Consider the following 18,261-nt stretch of genomic DNA (forward strand, 5'->3'; position numbering starts at 1 on the left):
CACAATTACATTTTTGAAAACAAAAATCAGGCTCTAAAGTTTATACAGATGTCATAATATAGTTTTGCTTTCATGTTCTAGGGTAGTGATTGCTTGTTTTAAGAAATGATTTATTTTTATTTTAATGTTGAGACAGGGTCTTAGTATGTAACCCTGGCTTTCCTGAACTCTGTCTGTCAACCAGGCTGGCCTAGTACTCAGAGAGGTACACCTCCCAATTGCTGGGATTAAAGGTGTGCATCTCTACCCACACCTGGCTTTTTAATATATAGGGTCTCACTGAGTGGCTCTGGCTGACCTTGAATTCACATAGATTCATCTGCTTCTGCATCTTGCCTTCCAAGTGCTGGGATTACCATCCTAGTACATGACAATTTCGTATATACCCAGGGCTGGCCTACGGCTGTTTTTACCTCTTGATCTTTCCTCTGCCTTTTGAGCCCTGGAATTAGAAATGTGTGCCACCAGCTTCCTTGTAGTTTTGCTTTGCTTTTCTCTGGTGAGAATCTTTTCATGTGTTGATTAGCAATTTGTACATCTTTCTTGGGAAAAATGATTGAATCCTTTGTCTATTAACAAAAATTAAAAAATATAAAAAAATATATATTTTCTTATTTGTGTCGTGTTTTTTTTAATCCTACTACTTTGCTAAAAGTAGTTATAACAATTTTCCTAGTTTGCTTTTAGTACTCTGATAGACACCATTAACCAAAAGCGACTTGGGGAAGAAAGAAGTTATTTGTCTAACATACCCTGATCACAGTCCATCTCTGAGGAAGTCGGGGCACAAACTCAGGCAGAAGTAGAAGCCAAAATCACAGAGGAATGGCTGCTTCTCTTTGCTTACTTAGCTGCTGTTATTATATGGCCCAGTCCTAGATGCCTGGAAGTGGACACAGTGGGCTGGGCCCTCCTACATTAATTAACACCTATGAAAGTGCCCCATAGTCTAATCTAGGCAAGGAAATTCTTTCCAGGTGACTTTAGTGTCAAATTGACAAAAAACCCAAACCAAAAAAATAACAACAAAACCATCAGTACAATGCCTTTGTACTTTTTGGTTAATCTTTGGAAGTTTCTTTGCCACTGCTTGTTCCACCAAGCTGTAGGTTTATGGGCTGGTCAGGTCTCACTGGCTTGTTCACAATTGGGGGTGGGTTGTGGGAGCAGCAGATGGCCAAGTTGAGGGATGTCCTCTGAGTACATATGAGCTGTAGAAGACAGCACTGAGCTTTACATGAGAGCAGATCTGAGGGAATCAGGTACTGTTTTCATGCCTTTTGGCTACTGTAAACCATCCTTTGAAGGGAGGAAGCTGCAGAAATGCAGTGATCCAGATTCACCAGGCTTGGGCTTAGGGGTCTCTATCCTGCCGTGCAGCAAACTGTACTTGGTAGTGAGATAGTGTGAGAGGCTGGGCAATATCTGGACGTGACTCAGAGCTCATATTCTCCATTGTAGTCCACAGATGATTGGTTTTACTCCTTGGCAGAAAGGGCAGGATCACCAACAATCAGCCGCTATAGCCTGAGCTCCCTGCTGTTCCAACTCACTGGGTCCACGGTCAGCCCTTTCTGTCTCTCTCCACAGCTGTCTGTTGTGCTTTCCCTGCATGTATATATTGTAGTCTGATGTCCATAGGCTCCCTGACTTGTTTATAGACTTTTAGAATAGCCCAGTCCTCAAAAACAAACCAAAGGAAAAACAGGTCCCCTCCATGTTGGTGCCATGCTGACACATTCCAAGCTATAGGGGGCAGCAGTAAGTTGATTACTTCTCCAGTGCTGGTCTGTCATTGCAGGAATCAGTAATGTCACATATAAATCTCTGCACTGGACTTAAGGCTTCTGAGAAGTGTGGGTCTCTCTGGTTTTTAAGACTCAGTTGTCACAGAGCTGAAAGTCTTAGCTTTTGATTTTGTCTTCACCCTCCTCACCCTGGGTTGGTAGACAGAATTGGAGTAGTTATTTATAAACTATTTCCTACTTTTCTTAGGTTGCCTTTCTGTTTTCCCAAGTTTTTCCTCTGTGATGCCACTTCCCTGTTGATTCCAATATATACTTTGGAATATAGTTTCTTATTTTTTACCTTGATTCTTTTCTCTCATAGAATGTCAAAAAGGAAACATCTCTCCATCCTCATAGTTCTTGAGGTTTTTTATTTTATCATAAAAAAATAATAGATTTTGTGAAATATTTTTTTCTGCATCTTTGCATGATTTTGTTTTATATTAGATTATGTTACTTGGTGTTCAGATATTAAGCCAACCCTGCATTCCTAATATAAATCTTGCCTGGTCATAGTAAATTATATATGTGTGTGTGTGTGTGTGTGTGTGTGTGTGTGTGTGTGTATGTGTATGTGTTCTAGTTAGCTTTCTGTTGCTGCAGTAAACTCCATAACCAAAACCAGGTTGGGGAGAACAGTTTATACCTCCATCATGGAGGGAAGCCAAAGCAGTAGTAACTTCGAGCAGGGCAGGAGCCTAAGCACAGACTATAAAAGAGTGCTGCTTGCTGTCTCACTCTTAATGGCTCACTCAGCTTGCTTGCTTGCTTGCCCTTTTTTTTTTTTCTAAGACAGGATCGTAGTATGTAGCTCTGGCTATCCTGGAACTCACTATGGCTGGCTTTGAACTCAGATCCGTTTGCATCTGCCTCCTAAGTCAAGGGATTAAAGGCATGCAACACTGTGACTCGCTCTTAGTTTGCTTTATTTACACAACTCGGGGCCTCCCGAGTATTTGTGGGCTGGGCCTTTACAAATCAATAATTAGTCAAGAAAATGCCCCACAGACTTGCCCTATGGTCTAATCTGATGGAAGCATTTTCTCAATTGAGGTTCCCTCTTCCCAGATGATTCTCGTTTTTATCATGGTGACACAAAAACTAACCAACCCGAGTTGCTGAATTTGGTTTGTCAGTATTTTGTTGAAGATTATTGCATTTCTATTCATAAGAGATACTATTTTTCTTGTAATTTTATTGTCTTGTTTAAAATCAGATTATAATGATCTGAAAATGTTCTTTACTTTTTTTGGGGAAGAATTTTGGTAAACTTGGTACTTTTAAAGCACTCATTAAGTAATACTCAGCAATAACAAACCTGTATCTTTTTTTGTGCATTTATCCACTACTATATAGTCACATTTTCTGTTTCTCTTGTTAATTTCAGTAGTTTGTGATTTCCTAGGAATGTGTGCGTTTCATCCGTTATGTAACTTGTTGGTATTTTATAATTGTTTTATTTTTGTACAGTCAGATATATCTTTCATTTGAAATGTGAATTTAGTCATTTCTTCCTGGTTAATCTAGCTAGTTAGAGTTGTTAATTCTGTTAAGCGATTCAAAGAACTGGCTACTTAGTTCCTGTTTCACTACCTGCCTGTGGAAGTGACACCTGGTGTAGGAAAGCTTTGCTTCTGTTTCTTGGCCACTATCTCCATTCCCTGGTAGTCTCCTTTTCATCTTGTTTCTAGGGAATTTTCCTGTGTTGATTTTCCTCTGGCTCTTACAGCTTACACCATAATTAATTCCATCTGTCTTTTTCCACATATACATACTTGTTTAAAGGAATCTCAATTTTTTTTCATTCCTCTATTTCTTAATCCATTTAACAACAACAAAAGAAATTAAGAGAAAGAAACCAGGCTGTGAGGACGATCTGGCTGTGACATCTGTCACCCCATTGATTACTGGGGTTGATTTGGCTGATCTGGCTGGTTAGGCAGGTGTTCCCTTCCTCCCTTGCCACTCCATGTGCATCCCTCCGGAAGCTGTGTGCTTGGTCAAAGAGGACAACCTTCCCAGCATAGAGGAGGACCACTCTTTAGTCCTGGGTACATGAGAAGCTGTGCTCCCTGCTAGAACCTCCAAACAAGCTCACAAGAAAGAAACCAGCCAGGGTTTTTATTTCATTTGTAAGTAAAGTAAATGATATACCAGTTTCAAGGACAAGACAGTTGCCTCTCAGAAAGCTAACAGACTTCTAGCACTTGGGAGACAGGCAGATCTCTGAGAAGATCTTTGAGGCCAGGATGGGCTACATATAGTAGTCCAGGCCAGCCAGGGTTTTATAGTCTCAAAAAAGAAAAGGAGGTTGAGAGTGGAGGTGTAGAAACTAAGCAAGTCAGTAAGCAGCATTCTTCTTTGTTCTTGCCTTCGTTTCTGCCCTGACTTCACTCAGCCATGGACTATGACTTGGAAGTGTAAGCCAAATAAGCCCTTTCCTCCCCCAGGTTGGTTGGTCAGTGTTTTATCACAGCAACAGAGAAGCAAATGAATAGCCCATTAGCATGATTTTGGGAAACCATTCTAGCACATGAGCACTTGGAAGGAGATACTCAACATCCTCATTGTATTCTGCCCTAGGTTACCAAAGGGGTTTGTTTGCTTATTTTTAAGACACAGCCTTGCTGTCTGTCTGGGAATTCACTGCATAGATCAGGCTATCCTTCATCTTATGGTGAATCTTTCTCTCTCCCAAGTGCAAAAATTACAGATAAGAGGCCTTAAACTTTTTTTTTATTTTTATTCTTACTATTTTATGTACATTGATATTTTGCTTGCATTTATGAATGAATGAATGAATGCTGTATGAATGTGTCAGATCCCCTGGAATTGGAGTTGCAGACAGTTGAGAGCTACCATGTGGGTGCTGGGAATTGAACCCAGATCCTCTAGAAGAGCAGTCAGTGCTCTTAACCACTGAGCCATCTCTCAAGCCCTTAAAATTCTTAAAAGTAATTTTAAGTTTAAGCACTGCCCATTCAGTTTGACTTTCTGAGTTACATCCTTTAATATAAAACTGTAAATGATACACATTGTTTATTCTTTTAGCAAATTACTGAACCTGAAGGAGTTGTAACCCTAGATTTGTAGCTGGTTTGTCAGAAGTACTGTGCTTCCACAAGACTGTGGCTGGTATCTCAAGTGGCAGAGGAGAATCTGGTGAAGAAGTTATTTTTTTTTAATATTTGTTTATTCACGTATTTTATGTATATAAGTGCTCTGTCTTTATTCACACCAGAAGAGGGAATCAGATCCCATTACAAATTGTGAGCCGCCATGTTCCTGGGAATGAAATTCATGCACTCTTAACTGCTGAGCCATCTTTCCAGCTGCAGAAGTTTGTGAGATCTATACTAACTCCAGAACGTTATTGTTGAGTGATGTAGGACAGTCACTCAGTTGATGTCAGAGAATTGATGTCATGACATACAACTTGATAAACTTTGACACACACATATATATTCAAAAGTGTGTGTGTGCATTCATTTCTAACATCATTACGACCATTGTGATGGTGAATACCTGTCAACCTTCAGGAATTTTACCCCTATCTCCTTTAGTCTTGTCAGTTTTCTATGTCAGAGTTCATTGCATCATATTTTAAAGATAGATACAAGTAATTGCCAGCTAGTATTCATTTATATGAATATTTGTTAGAGGTTAGTCTGATGCTAATTATTGGCCTCAAGATCTAGTTACACCTATCCTTGTTTTGTAAACCTGCCTAAGTCATTATATCTGATTGGTTGATTAAACAGCCTATACCTGGGCAGGGCAAAGTGGGGTAGGCATGGCTAAGGTTTCCTGGCTTTTGGGTTCAAGAGAGAATCACAGGAATCAGACAGATGGGAAGAGAGAAGGAAGGAGGATGCCATGAGGGGTGAGAGTATAGAAGAAATCACATGGGCCTAGAGGGAGGACTCCAATAATGGCTTAGAAAGGCCCAGATGAAAAATAAAAGTGAGTATTTATAAGATGGAAGGAAGGTGGATGGTTAAGGAGGGTGGCATTGGGTGGGGGCTGGGAGATGGATGGTGAGGATATTGAGACAATGTAAGTGAAATTTCTGCCTGACCCAAGGTAAATGAGACAATTATAAATCTTAACAGGTATCTTTGTCTTATTCTTTATGATAGTGGGTTAGATAATACCTCCGTGATAATCTTAGAGCCAGTAATAAATAATATATGCACAACACTCATTTTTTAAATTTATTACAACAAATAAACAATAAGAGAGTTGTCTGGGTATTTTTTGTTTGTTTGTTTGTTTGTTGTTGTTGTTTTGGTGATAAAGTGCCTTTGCCTGGATCTATATACTAGGTTAGCCTTGAATTCAAAGAAATACCTCTGCCTCTGGAGTTCTGGAATTAAAGACATGCACCACTATGCCCACTTGTCATTTACTTTTTGATGAACAGATATTTCCAATTTTGAGATTCCAAAAAATTTTTTTAGTTTTTTCATTTTTTTTTTTTAAGTTATGAGTAGAGTGTTTTGTGTGCAAAGCCTGTGGAATCCCGTAGAAGACATTGGATCCCCTGGAACTGGAGGTATAGACAGGAGTGAGCTACTATGTGTGTGCTGGGGATTGAACCCAGGTCCTCTACAAGTGTTAACCACTGAATCATCTTTCCAGCCCCAATTTTGAGATAGTCTTAATATGATAATAAAAAAATTATTCATGAGTCTTTATGTGATATTTTCAGTTAAGTATTTAAAAGTACCCTGAGTACAGTAATATGTCCCTGTAGTTCCTGGTATTTAGGAGTCTGAGGCAGAACAGTGGATTGAGACAGGGTATACAGGGTAGTCTGGACAAGACCCTGCATTTTAGTTTTGATCGGTTATGTAGTTGAGGATGATTCTCCTGCTTCCACCTCCCAAGAGTTAGGATTCAGGTATTCACCACCTTGTCTGGCTTATGTAGTGCTATGGATTAAACTTAGGGCATGCTAGGCAAGCGCTCTGCTCACTGAGCCATGTGTATGTATGTTTTGCTTCATGCATGCATCTATATATACTGTATATGTGTCTGGTGCCTGCAGAGGCAGGCCAGAGGAGGGCATTGGATTCCCTGGAACTGAGTTATACATGGTTATGAGCTGACCAGTATGGGTGCTAGGAACCAAAGTCAGGCTCTTTGCAAGAACAGCAAGTGCTTTTAACCACTGAGCCATCTCTCTAGCACCTGTGTCTTCATCTTACTGAAATTTTTCACAATAATACCATTTTATATTTTTGCCACCACTGCATGTTTCTTTTGTGGGTGGGAGGTTGAGGTGGGGTCTCTTTACGTAGCATTGTAGAGAGAATCAGCTCTGTATGTAGAGAGAAGCTCTGTATGTATGTAGAGATTCACTCATTATGTAGACCAGGCAGTCCTTGTACTCACAGAGATCCACCTGCCACTGCCTCCCAAGTGCTGGGATTAAAGGTGTGGGCCACCACTGCCCAGCTGTGTTTTTCTTTTGTATTTAAACTCTTACCCAATTTTCTTTTTTGTTTTGTTTTGTCTTTTTTGGGTTTTCTAGGTAGGCTTTTTCTATGTAGCCCTGGCTGTCCTGGAACTCATTCTATAGACTAGGCTGGCTTTGAACTCAGAGATCCGCTGCCTTTGCCTCATGAGTACTGAGATTTAAGGCATGCACCACCACTATCCAGCCCCATTTTCATACTGAGTAGACAACTCACATGCTATCTGCTTTCAAAATGCACTGTAAAACTACAGTAATTGTGTCTGGGAAAAGGCTCAGTGTTTAAAGCACTTGCTGGGCAAATGTGAGTACTGGCAGTTGGATACCAGAGCCAAATAAATGTCAGGAGAGCTTTGTAGCTGGCCTGTAATTCCAACCTCAGATCACAGAGACTCAACTCAGGGTCACCAAAGCAAGCTGGCCAGCAAGACCCACCATATCAGTAAATCTCTAGGTTTTATTGAGACCCTTACTCAATGAATAAGGTAGAAAATCAATCAAGGATAATTCTCAATGTCAACCTTTGACCAACACATGTATGCACACCCACAACCATGTGCCCTTTCCCAAAAACTTCCAAACATGCATGCACATGTATGCTATATGTCCATGCATACAGACATTTAAGCCACAGGAATATAATATCTCATTACTATAAGTCTTTTAAAACAAAAGAAAAAAAAAGCCAAAAGAATAGGTTTTGTGGTAGAGTTAGTGGTGGTGTGTGTATGTTTAACAATGTTGCCATGGTACTTGACCCAAAACTTTCAGCACATATAGAAATTAATCCCAAGAGAACTGTAGAGATCAATGTCTGGCCTAAAACTATAGAACTTAATTAGTAAGTTTAAACGAAAATTTTTGTAACTTGATTGGGCAAAGACTTCTTAGAGCACAATAGGCAAAACCATAAAGAAAAAAAGTTAATAAACTGAACCTAGGCCCGATGTGGTGGTTCAGGCCTTTAATCCCAGCACTGTGGCTCTGAGCTCCCTCAAAACTTGCCAAGCCTCTCGGTTCTCTGTATAGTACACCCATATGCTTGGGGGGGGGTGGACTACAGAAATCAAAACTGTGGTACAGATACATAAAACATAGGAATGTAAAAGCATGTTTTCTTGAAGCTTAACTTTAGGTAGAAGGATATCGCTCACCTTGTTTTCCTATACATGGCCTTTGTGAGGTCTAGTTTCCCAGGGTACTGCATGTGGCTTGTCTGCTTTAGACAGAGATGCTTCATAATATTATGGGAGTCGTGTTCCCATAAGGACCATTGTAGCCTCGGTAAGCTAGTACTTACCAACTCCATCAAGCTAGCTAATGTCCCTCTAGTCAAATATGTCATATGGCCATACCCAGAGCCATTGTGGAAAAGAAAGAACTACATTAGATCTAAAGATGAGGAGGGATTGTATGTGTCTTAGGGTTTCTATTACTGTGACAAAACCATAACCGTAACCATAAGCAACTTGGGAAGGAAGCTTACACACAGTTCCATATCATAGTTCATCATCAAAGGGATGTCAGGGCAGGAATTGAGGCAGGGATCATGGAGCAGTGCTTGTTCAGCCTGCTTTCTTACATTATCCAGGACCACATGCATCATGGAGGGGTGCTGGGGAGGCAGCACCCAAGTGAGCTGGGTGCTTCCACATCAATCAGGAAAAAGCTCTACAGACTTGCTTATAGGCCAGTCCCTTGGAGGCTTTTTTTTTTTTTTTTTTTGGTTAGGATTTTCTTACATGGGGTGGAGAGATGGTTCAGCAGTTAGGAACATCGGCTGTTCTTGCAGAAGGCTTAAGGTTCAATTCCAGGAACCCACATGACAGCTCACAACCACCTGTAACTACAGTGTCAGGGAATCCAATGCTGCCTTCTTGCCTCCAAGGGCACCATACATAACTCATATACAAAATAATAAATAAAATTAAAAAAAAAAAGCATTCTTCCCAGGTGAACCTAGTTTGTGTCAAGTTGACATAAAATATAGTTGGTACATTATAGTCATCTTCAAGGTTGCCTGAAATGATATGTTTTCCTATATTTTTTGTGAAATGTTTTCTAATACAGAGTAGTTCTGACCTCAGTAACTATGAGGATATTTGCAGAAGTCATAGCACTTGCTTATTTTGTAGCTACCTAGAGAGGCCATGGAGAGAACCTCATTCCTTTGATGAAATAGTATAAATTAGAGCCACCATGAATATGGGCTAGTACTGAAATATCCTGCAGACTCATTCAAGGCTTCAGATGCTTCAGATGACATCTTTGTCATAGTGTAACCTTTTGAGAAATTCCAAGCCTAAGCCATGTTCCCAATATTAACTGCATGATAAGTACATAATTACTGTTTCAAGGTGCTTCATTGGGGGGGGGGTTGTTAGCAATAGATGAAAAAAATGCACCTTTCTTGTGTACTCTGAAAAGTAGAAACAAGACCGAATCTTGCTATATAACTCAAACTGGCTTCCAACTAGCTCAAGTTGGTCTGAAACTCAGCATAATTTATTTATAGTTAAAACTTTCAATCAGACAGTAGCAGTTACATGAAACATTTAAATCTGGTTTTGAATTATATATTCAAAATTTCAAATGAAGTAGGTTTAAGGAGCCTATATAATGCAACTTTGATTATGAAATGAAAATTATATAAAAGATGCTAAATAATCAGATCAGTTGTATATATGGGTTTAAAATCTTTTTAGTAAGTTTCGTGTGTGTATGAAAGCCGAGCATGTGGACTTAAACCTCTAGTTCCAGCTGGTTGAGAATCCAAAGAAGTGGGAAAGATGGTTGGAGGCCAGGAGTTTGGTTCTGCTCTGACAACTTAGCAAGATCCCATCTAAATAAATAGTTAAATATGATTACTAATGGAAGTTTTTGAGTTCCTTTAAGAAAATCTGTTGTAAATAAATAAGGGGTCTTGAGTAATCTACAAGTTGATTACTTGTTTTTTTTTTTTGGTTTTTTTTTTTTTTTCCATAGGTTTCTTTGTGACCATGCTTTACATGATTATGGTCCATATTTCAGGATATGTGTGGAGGGTGGCTTTGCATGCTTGTGGTGGTTGAGAGTGAGCCCAAGACCTTGTACTCTACCACTAGCCTATACATTTCCAGCTCTATTTTCGCAGACTTAACAAAAAGAAGGGAAGAAGGGATATCTCTTACTGATTACTAAATATTACAGCTTGATATTATTTTTTTACAGATGGTAGTGAAAACTTTTATGGATATGGATCAGGATTCAGAAGATGAAAAGCAACAGTATCTGCCACTAGCCTTGCATCTCGCATCTGAATTTTTTCTCAGGAACCCTAATAAAGATGTGCGCCTTCTCGTAGCATGTTGTTTGGCTGATATATTCCGAATCTATGCCCCAGAAGCTCCGTATACTTCCCACGATAAACTTAAGGTAAATACAGTGTTTACAGAATTACTTCTATTTTTATCAAATGAACATGGGTTTTGATCATAGGTTTCATATAATTATCATCTACAGAAATGATGGGTACAGAATGAGGCTTTGAAAGGTAAAGATCAGAACTTGTCCTAGTCTGTTCATATTTAACCTTCCTGTTAGTCCATCAGGAAAGCCAAGTTGAATAGAGGTAAATGATAAATAAGGCTTAATGATAGTAAAATGATAATATACTAGAATTGTCTATTCAAATAACTTTTTCCCTTACAGGTTATTAAATGCCGACAATTAAATATTTAAAATGCTCATTTTGGTGGTTCTACCTTTGTTCAAAACAATAGTTTTTAAAGTGATCTATTGAACTGATTGTATATATTACTTTTGAATAATTCCTGGGGAAATTGTAAACTTCGGACTGCTGTTTTTAAAGCTTTATTGTGTATGTTGTGTATGCCTGTATGTTGATGCCTGTAGAGATAAGAAGAGGATGTTGGAGCTTTTAAAATGAGTTGCAGGTGGTTGCAAGCCACCAAATTGTAGGTTCTGGGAACCAAACTCAGGTTCTCAAGCCAAGTGTTGTTGACCGTTGAGCCATCTCCCCTTGTTAAGTACAGTTAGTGTGGCCTCTCTTTCTATACTTTCAGTCCCTTATGGTCCACCATGCTCCAAAATATTAAGTGTGTCATTCCAGAAACAACATTCCATAAATTCAATTTGATAGTGTTTTGAGGATTATAATGCAGTTCGCTGTCATACTTTATTCCTCTTGAGATATATAGCATCTGTCTGGTGAGTCATTCAGTGTCACTTGGTTACCTGAGCAACTGGAGTAGTGTCTTAGTGTTTCTGTTCAAGACATACTTTAATAATGGCCCTTTTAATAACTTTAATAATGTTTTATTTTGTGGTTATTTTTATTCATGTCATACTGTACATGGTTTATAGAATAAACTTTATCATGAATATGTATATGAAGAAAAACACAAAATACATTAAAAGCATCCACTTTAAGGATCACAGTAAAACAAGTCATTTTGTACCATACTAATGCCTTTTTGAATGAAAACATCATTCAGCCCTCACATCAATGTCTTGGGTTTGTTCCATACAACTTTGTTGTCATATATCAAATAAAAACCATGGGCTGAAAACTACTTGCTTACATGTATTAATGAAAATTCTCGTTAAATTTCTTAAAGATGAAGACAATAGTTTGCCATGATGAAAGTAGAAACAGTGAATGACCAGAGCTCTATTACAGAAGAGAATGTATTAAGACAGAGAATATATTCTTAAATGAGAAGACCTAAAGTTTTACTTGAAAAGGATATTGTTTTGTTGGTTCTAATCTTTTTCAGTCATTTAAAATAATGGACTAGGCTGTTCCACAGCATGAGGAAAACTTTCTTTTTTGTAGTTTGTAATTACTTTTATATATTTACACCTCTGTATACATGTAGGTACGCACTTAGTATATTGCATATGACAAGTAATAGTGTCTCAGTTAATATATTTTTCATTTTTTATTTTTTTAACAGGACATATTTCTCTTTATTACCAGACAATTAAAAGGTTTGGAAGATACAAAGAGTCCACAGTTTAATAGATACTTTTATTTATTAGAGGTAAAAATAATACTTTATTTAATAAATGTAATTCCATGTTGTTGCAAATTCTTATAACTGTGATATAAAGTGAAACTTTTATACATAACATTTAATAAACTGTCTTACATTTTATAAGAAATATATGTTTTCTCCTATTTATAAAAGCAAATCTACTGAAAAACTAATTTGACATTTGATATTTTTCTATATATGTATATATACATATATATTTGTAATAAGTCCTAACTATTCACTACTTTTCAACTTGAGAAAGTTGATGCCACCAGTCATGTCTTTAAAGATTAGAAGAACTTGTAATTGTGTACATTGAGTCTTTGTAGACTTTACTATCATGAATCCTAGTTATAAAAATTAAATTGTACCAATGTGCTTTTGTGTAACAGTTCTTCGTATATGTGATTAACCAATTATTTTTATTTATTGATTTAAGAATTTAGCTTGGGTTAAATCATATAACATCTGCTTTGAGTTGGAAGATTGCAATGAAATTTTTATTCAGCTTTTTAGGACTCTCTTCTCAGTAATCAAGTAAGTTTTTTTTTTTTTTTAAAGCTTGTTTTTGTTCTTATTGTATATATTAAAGTGTAGTATACTTTGCTATATAAACTCCCTAGATTTATAGAGTTGATGCAGAGGTGGAAATAAAGAAATCCTGTTGTTTGAGACATGTCCTTACCATTGAACCAATTAGTTATTTCCTTGAGATAGGGGCTACTTTATAACTCTGAGAGAACTGCAACTTAAATTGCCAGATTGGTCTTAAATTTGCAGCAAGTCTCCTGTCTCAGCTTCCTGAGTGATAGGGATTATTAGGATTGAGCCTGGCTTTACACTGCCTTAAACATTTATGATACAGATTAATTGGTTGACTTTCCTGAATCTTTTTGTGTGTTTGAGACTAAATAATATTAGAGGATCATAAAACAGAGTTCTTGGAATTTTTTTTAAAAATTTATTTATTTATAAATAAACACACACATTATGTTTACCCTCAGGATACATACCTTCATGTCCTTTTTAATATATCCCCACTCCCCCTGGTATTTACACTGAGTCCTGTGTAAAAGGAACTTTTATTTGCCTGTTTCAGTTGTTGTCTAGGGAGAAATTACTGCCTCTGTGTGCTAATGTAGGCCTAGTCCTGGAAGCTTCTAGCTTCCATACAATCTAACCTGGGCCTAGAATGTTTTCAGCATCTGAGATTTTATGCTTACCCTTTCTTGTTCTTAATTAACTCTGGGCTGGCTGGTTCAAATCAGCCTTTCTAGTTCAGACTCCTCTCCCAGCCAATTTATTCAATCTGACTTTTCTCTCAGCCTCTGAATTGCTCTGCTTGGCCTCAAACTAACTCCAGCAATCTGTTCTAAGCTTCTGGCTTCTTCTCATTTTTTTGGCTTGTTTCATCTTCACCTGTGTTCTTTCTATGTAACCTTTCTCTCTATTACCTGGTAAAACTGCCTACCCACCCTCCTTTCTCTGTCTCTCTTTGCATTGCCCATTAAGTAACTTCTCTTTCTCTTCTTGTGAAAGTTGGATGTAGCCTACTCTGTCAGATCTTTCTTTGATTTTTTACTTTTTCTGCCACTCATTTAGACATCACTTTCAAACATGGGTGCTTGCTTCTACAAACTAACTTTACCTTCATTGTTTAGGATTAAAGGCATGTACCACCATGCCTGGACCTAAGCTTTTCTTTACCTGAAACTTGCTCTATATCAGGCTGGCTTGAACTCAGTCCTGCTTGCTTCTGACTCCTAGATTAAAGGTATGTTTGTATTTCAGCAGGATCTCTTGCCAGAGCAGCCATTTTCTGAATTAAAATTCCTCTATGACTTCACCCTTTCTGTTTAAGTAAAAATTGTACACAGTAAAAAAAAAAAAAAAAAAAAAAAAAAAAAAGTAAAAGAAAAACATCGTACACAGTTTAACTTTTACAATAGAAACAGTTATCAATTCCACAAACTTAATAGTACAAATGTCTTTATGAAGATCCACTCAGCCCTTGATGAGATGATCCTCCATAATTGCAGTTCTGATCATCTGTCCTTCAGCAACAGTCCATTTCAGCATCAAGGTTTTCTAGTGTGCCAGCCTGATCATCTCTCCCTCTTCAACTGGTTTGTTAAGCTGTCTTCATGTAGGGGGATTTACTTTCTGCATTGTGTGCATTGTTGTCTTTTTCATCTCTTCTTTGAGTCATACCTTTCATTTGGAAGCTTCTCTTATTCACATGGGATCTTTGTCAATTTTGATGCAACTTATAGTCTTTCATCACTTATGGAAATATAGGCAAAACCTCTTCCCCAACATAACCTATTCCCTGGGTTCCATTATGATGTTAAAACATCCACTTCAGAGAGCCAAGCTTCTTATCCATTATCAATGGGCTGTCTACTTTGATCCTCAATTTCATTAGGTACCATAGGTTCATAATTTAGCATTTCCTATTTTCCTAGTTCCTCTGTCTCTGTCTCTGAAGCCTTTGTATTATCATAGCTATTTTTTCTTGTTGTACAGCTATTTGTTCAACCTTTTTTGAGAGGAAAAATATAAAGATTGCAATTGACAGTAGAGAGGGTTTTATTCCGAGGGTGGTCATAATTGCAATGAGTATTGCAGTGGCTTTTTCAAATAATGTTTCTATCACTTCAGCTCCTGTTCTTGGTTCTCAAGGGATCTGAAATGGTTTCCCATTTTTAATGAAAGAAAATTCTGTCTATACAATTAAAATTATCTTTTAGTGGTGGCCTACTGTGATTCAATGTCTCAGAGGCTTCTGCATCATTCCTTGCTCTGGGCTCAATGCTCCTGCTACTCTGAGGTCTCACTAGTCTCTCTGAGCATCTGAATCTTCTCTGGAGATGATCCCAGTTGGATTTCTCCTCTGCAGCTTTTTCTTAGATGTCTCCTGTCCCCTACGATGTTTCTTTCAGATGTCCTCTGCTTCTGCAGCGTTTGTGGGCTTTCTTCTGCGATCATGTGGGATGTTCTTACCAACTATGTGGAGTGCCATTTTTAAAAGGAGCTTTTATAATTGTTTTCTTGAGACTTGCTATCTCCTGCTAACCTAGGCCTGGTCTTAGAAGCTTCTAGCGTCTGTACAACATAACCTAGGCCTAGAATACTTTCTGCTGGAATTTTGAGTGATTTTTATGGCTTGATCTTGTGTAGGTAACTATAGAGCAATGAGTTCATCAAGTTCAGTTGGCATGCCACGTTCAGAAGAGAGCATCCACAATAGTCCTTCCCCTTACATCCTTTCTATCCCTTCTTACATGATGTTCCTCACATCTTGGTTTGGGGAGGGCAGTAAATGGTACAGGTATTTCATTTAGAGCTGGGGACTCAGCCATCACGTATTCTCAGCACTTTGACCAGTTATGAATCCGCATTAACTGCTCCTATGGAATAGGTCTCAGTCAGAAAGCAATTAAGCTGCCCTCATAATTTTCAGGCCACTATTATTGTACTTGTGGGTATTGTCAGTTTTGCAGCATTCAGGATTCACTATTCTGTAATCACACTGGTGACTATTCTCGCTCAGCTGCCTGCATAGTACCTTCTGGCACTATGAAAGCTACCTGATAGGGAATATCAGTTCCAACTTGATTTCTCTTTGTCCTGCAAACAAAGTATATTGTGTCTTCAGGGGTAGAGTCTTATCTAGTTATAGTGGATAATTAGGAGCAATGGAAGTAGTCTGTGTTGCTGGGTTGACTCTAGGGCTTCCCTAACCAATAAGTCAGAAGGAGGTATCCCACCCCTTGTTTTGAAGAAACTTAACCAGTAGAAGTACTAGTACTGTTGTTGTGTAAAAGTCATGAGACATGAAACAATGAAGTAGTGTGGAGCAGAACAGATTAGTCCATTCATGTTGATTATGTCTGCTTTTTGGACTGAGGTATGCATGTATGTATGTATATAAGTAAGTAATATATGTATTTTGTGAAAGTGTTGAGATGGAATCTAGGGCTTCACCCCTTACTAAATACTAGGCAAATGCTCTGCCACTGAACTATACCCCTGACTCTTCAAAGGCATAAACATTGTTTAAATCAGCTTTTCATAGATGGAGAAACTAATAGAAAAAAGAAAATCAGCATAGTTACTGGTCAGGAGAGTCCAAACTGACTTCCATCTAGAAGTTTTATTATTTATTTATAGCAAACATTTATGAAATGTGTCTTAAAGCATTATATAATATGCAAGTATGTCTTGTTTTAATTTTTTCTTTATTTGTTTGAGACCAGTCTTGTGTTAATTTTAAATTCTCTACCACATTAAGACATGTAGGAAGAAGTAGATGAAATTCATTTCATTAATTCATTGTATCCAAAAGAATTAACCTTTTAGGATGTGGCTCTGTGAGGTTGCATATAAGAGTGCATTTCTAAAACTTTTTTCTTTCTTTGCTGTAATGAAGATTTGATACTAACTAGAGTAAGCAGATTTGGTTGGTTCAAAGTTGAAAGCTAAATCATTTACAACGTAAGAGCTTCCTGTGGCATTTTACTGCCAGAAAGTCATTTGAACAAGTGACAAAAATTACTTTTGTATTTATTTTGTATATAAAAGAATGTACTAGGAGTATGACAGTGTAAGAATCCACCATTTCCTTCAGCCCATGATTCTGGGCTTGGCAGTTTGTCTGTCTGGTCTGTTGTGTCTGTAGTTATTTAGCAGGACACCTGGCAATTGGTTGAATTAATGGAACAATAAAAATGTCTTTTATCACCTATCAGACCAGACCCGGTATCTTCATATACTCAGTAAACTTAAAAAAAAAAAGTCAAGAAAAGCAAGCTGTAGAATAATAGAACTTTGTAATCCTTCAGGAGCTTCTGTCTTACTGGCTAAGCAAGATGCATAGGCAAATCTAGGTTACAGGATTGATCAGATAGACCAATCTTGGAACATCATTAAAAAGTGACATACAGAAACAGTTTATGGGGAGATGACCAGGTAAAGTGCTTGCTGTAAAGTGCAAGTATGAAGACCTGAGTTTGAACCACAAAACCATGTAGAAAAGCTAGGTTCAATGACACATGCTTCTAATCTCAATGCTGGATAAATAGAGACAGGCAGGAGTTTTCTAGTCAACCAGCCTATTGGTGAGTCACAGTGAGAGGACCCACCTCCCCCAAAATAGTTGGTGGCTTGTGAGTTTGACCTGTCTCCATACATGCTCTAATGAGTATTTGAACACACATGTATATGTTACACATAGATGCACACATAAAAAAAATTTAAAGTACAATTTACACCGCTGTTTACATTGTACCACCATTTCATAGGCTTTACTTTTGAAATTTATGGCTACTGTCTTTAACAATTTTGTTCCTTCTATAACCTCAAACACAAAATCTACTGTATACTTAGAAGTCTTTTTCTTTGATAATTCATTTCAGGAAATTTGATTATGATATATTATAGAACTTCTGGCTTTGTTTGGGTTTTGTACTTGGGGCTCCTTAGTTTCTAGACTCTGGTCTTATCTTCTTTTGACTGCTCTTCCAAAATCTCATACGAAGTACAAAGATTATTCTCCAGATACAAGGAAGGAACATTCTCACATGCATGTGCTGGTCAGTAAGCCCTGGATTCTTTGAGTTTGATTTCTGAGTAGTTCTTTGCCCACTGATATGCAACTCTACAAACTTTATTCTGTGTGGATTCTGGGGAGAACCATCAGGGTCCACTAGGGCTATCTTTCCTGGGTTCATAGCATGGTTGCTTACTCAGAACTCTAAAAGTTGTAAGGTGCTGTTTTTTTGTGTTTTTTTTTTTTTGTTTGTTTGTTTGTTTTTTGTTTCTCTCTCTCTCTCTCTCTCTCTCTCTCTCTCTCTCTCTCTCTCTCTCTCTCTCTCTCTCACTGTGTAGCTGACCTAGAACTCACTGTGTAGTCCAGGCTGGCCTTGAATCCACAGCCCGTTTCTGCCCTCCACAT

At 37.9% G+C, this 18,261-nt stretch overlaps 1 protein-coding gene across 2 annotated transcripts in view; it reads left to right on the top strand.

Moving 5' to 3' along the window:
* The window catches only part of Pds5a (PDS5 cohesin associated factor A), a 98,054-nt gene that overhangs the window by 12,683 nt on the left and 67,110 nt on the right, over window positions 1–18,261 (top strand). For both annotated transcript variants that reach the window (XM_060365262.1, XM_021658707.2), the window contains exons 3-5: window positions 10,477–10,680; window positions 12,225–12,311; window positions 12,745–12,842. In XM_060365262.1, coding sequence (XP_060221245.1) covers window positions 10,477–10,680; window positions 12,225–12,311; window positions 12,745–12,842 — 389 coding nt within the window. The remainder of the gene's footprint in view (window positions 1–10,476; window positions 10,681–12,224; window positions 12,312–12,744; window positions 12,843–18,261) is intronic.

Source organism: Meriones unguiculatus, chromosome 12 (assembly GCF_030254825.1).
Source record: "Meriones unguiculatus strain TT.TT164.6M chromosome 12, Bangor_MerUng_6.1, whole genome shotgun sequence".
NCBI classification, from domain to species: Eukaryota; Metazoa; Chordata; class Mammalia; order Rodentia; family Muridae; genus Meriones; species Meriones unguiculatus.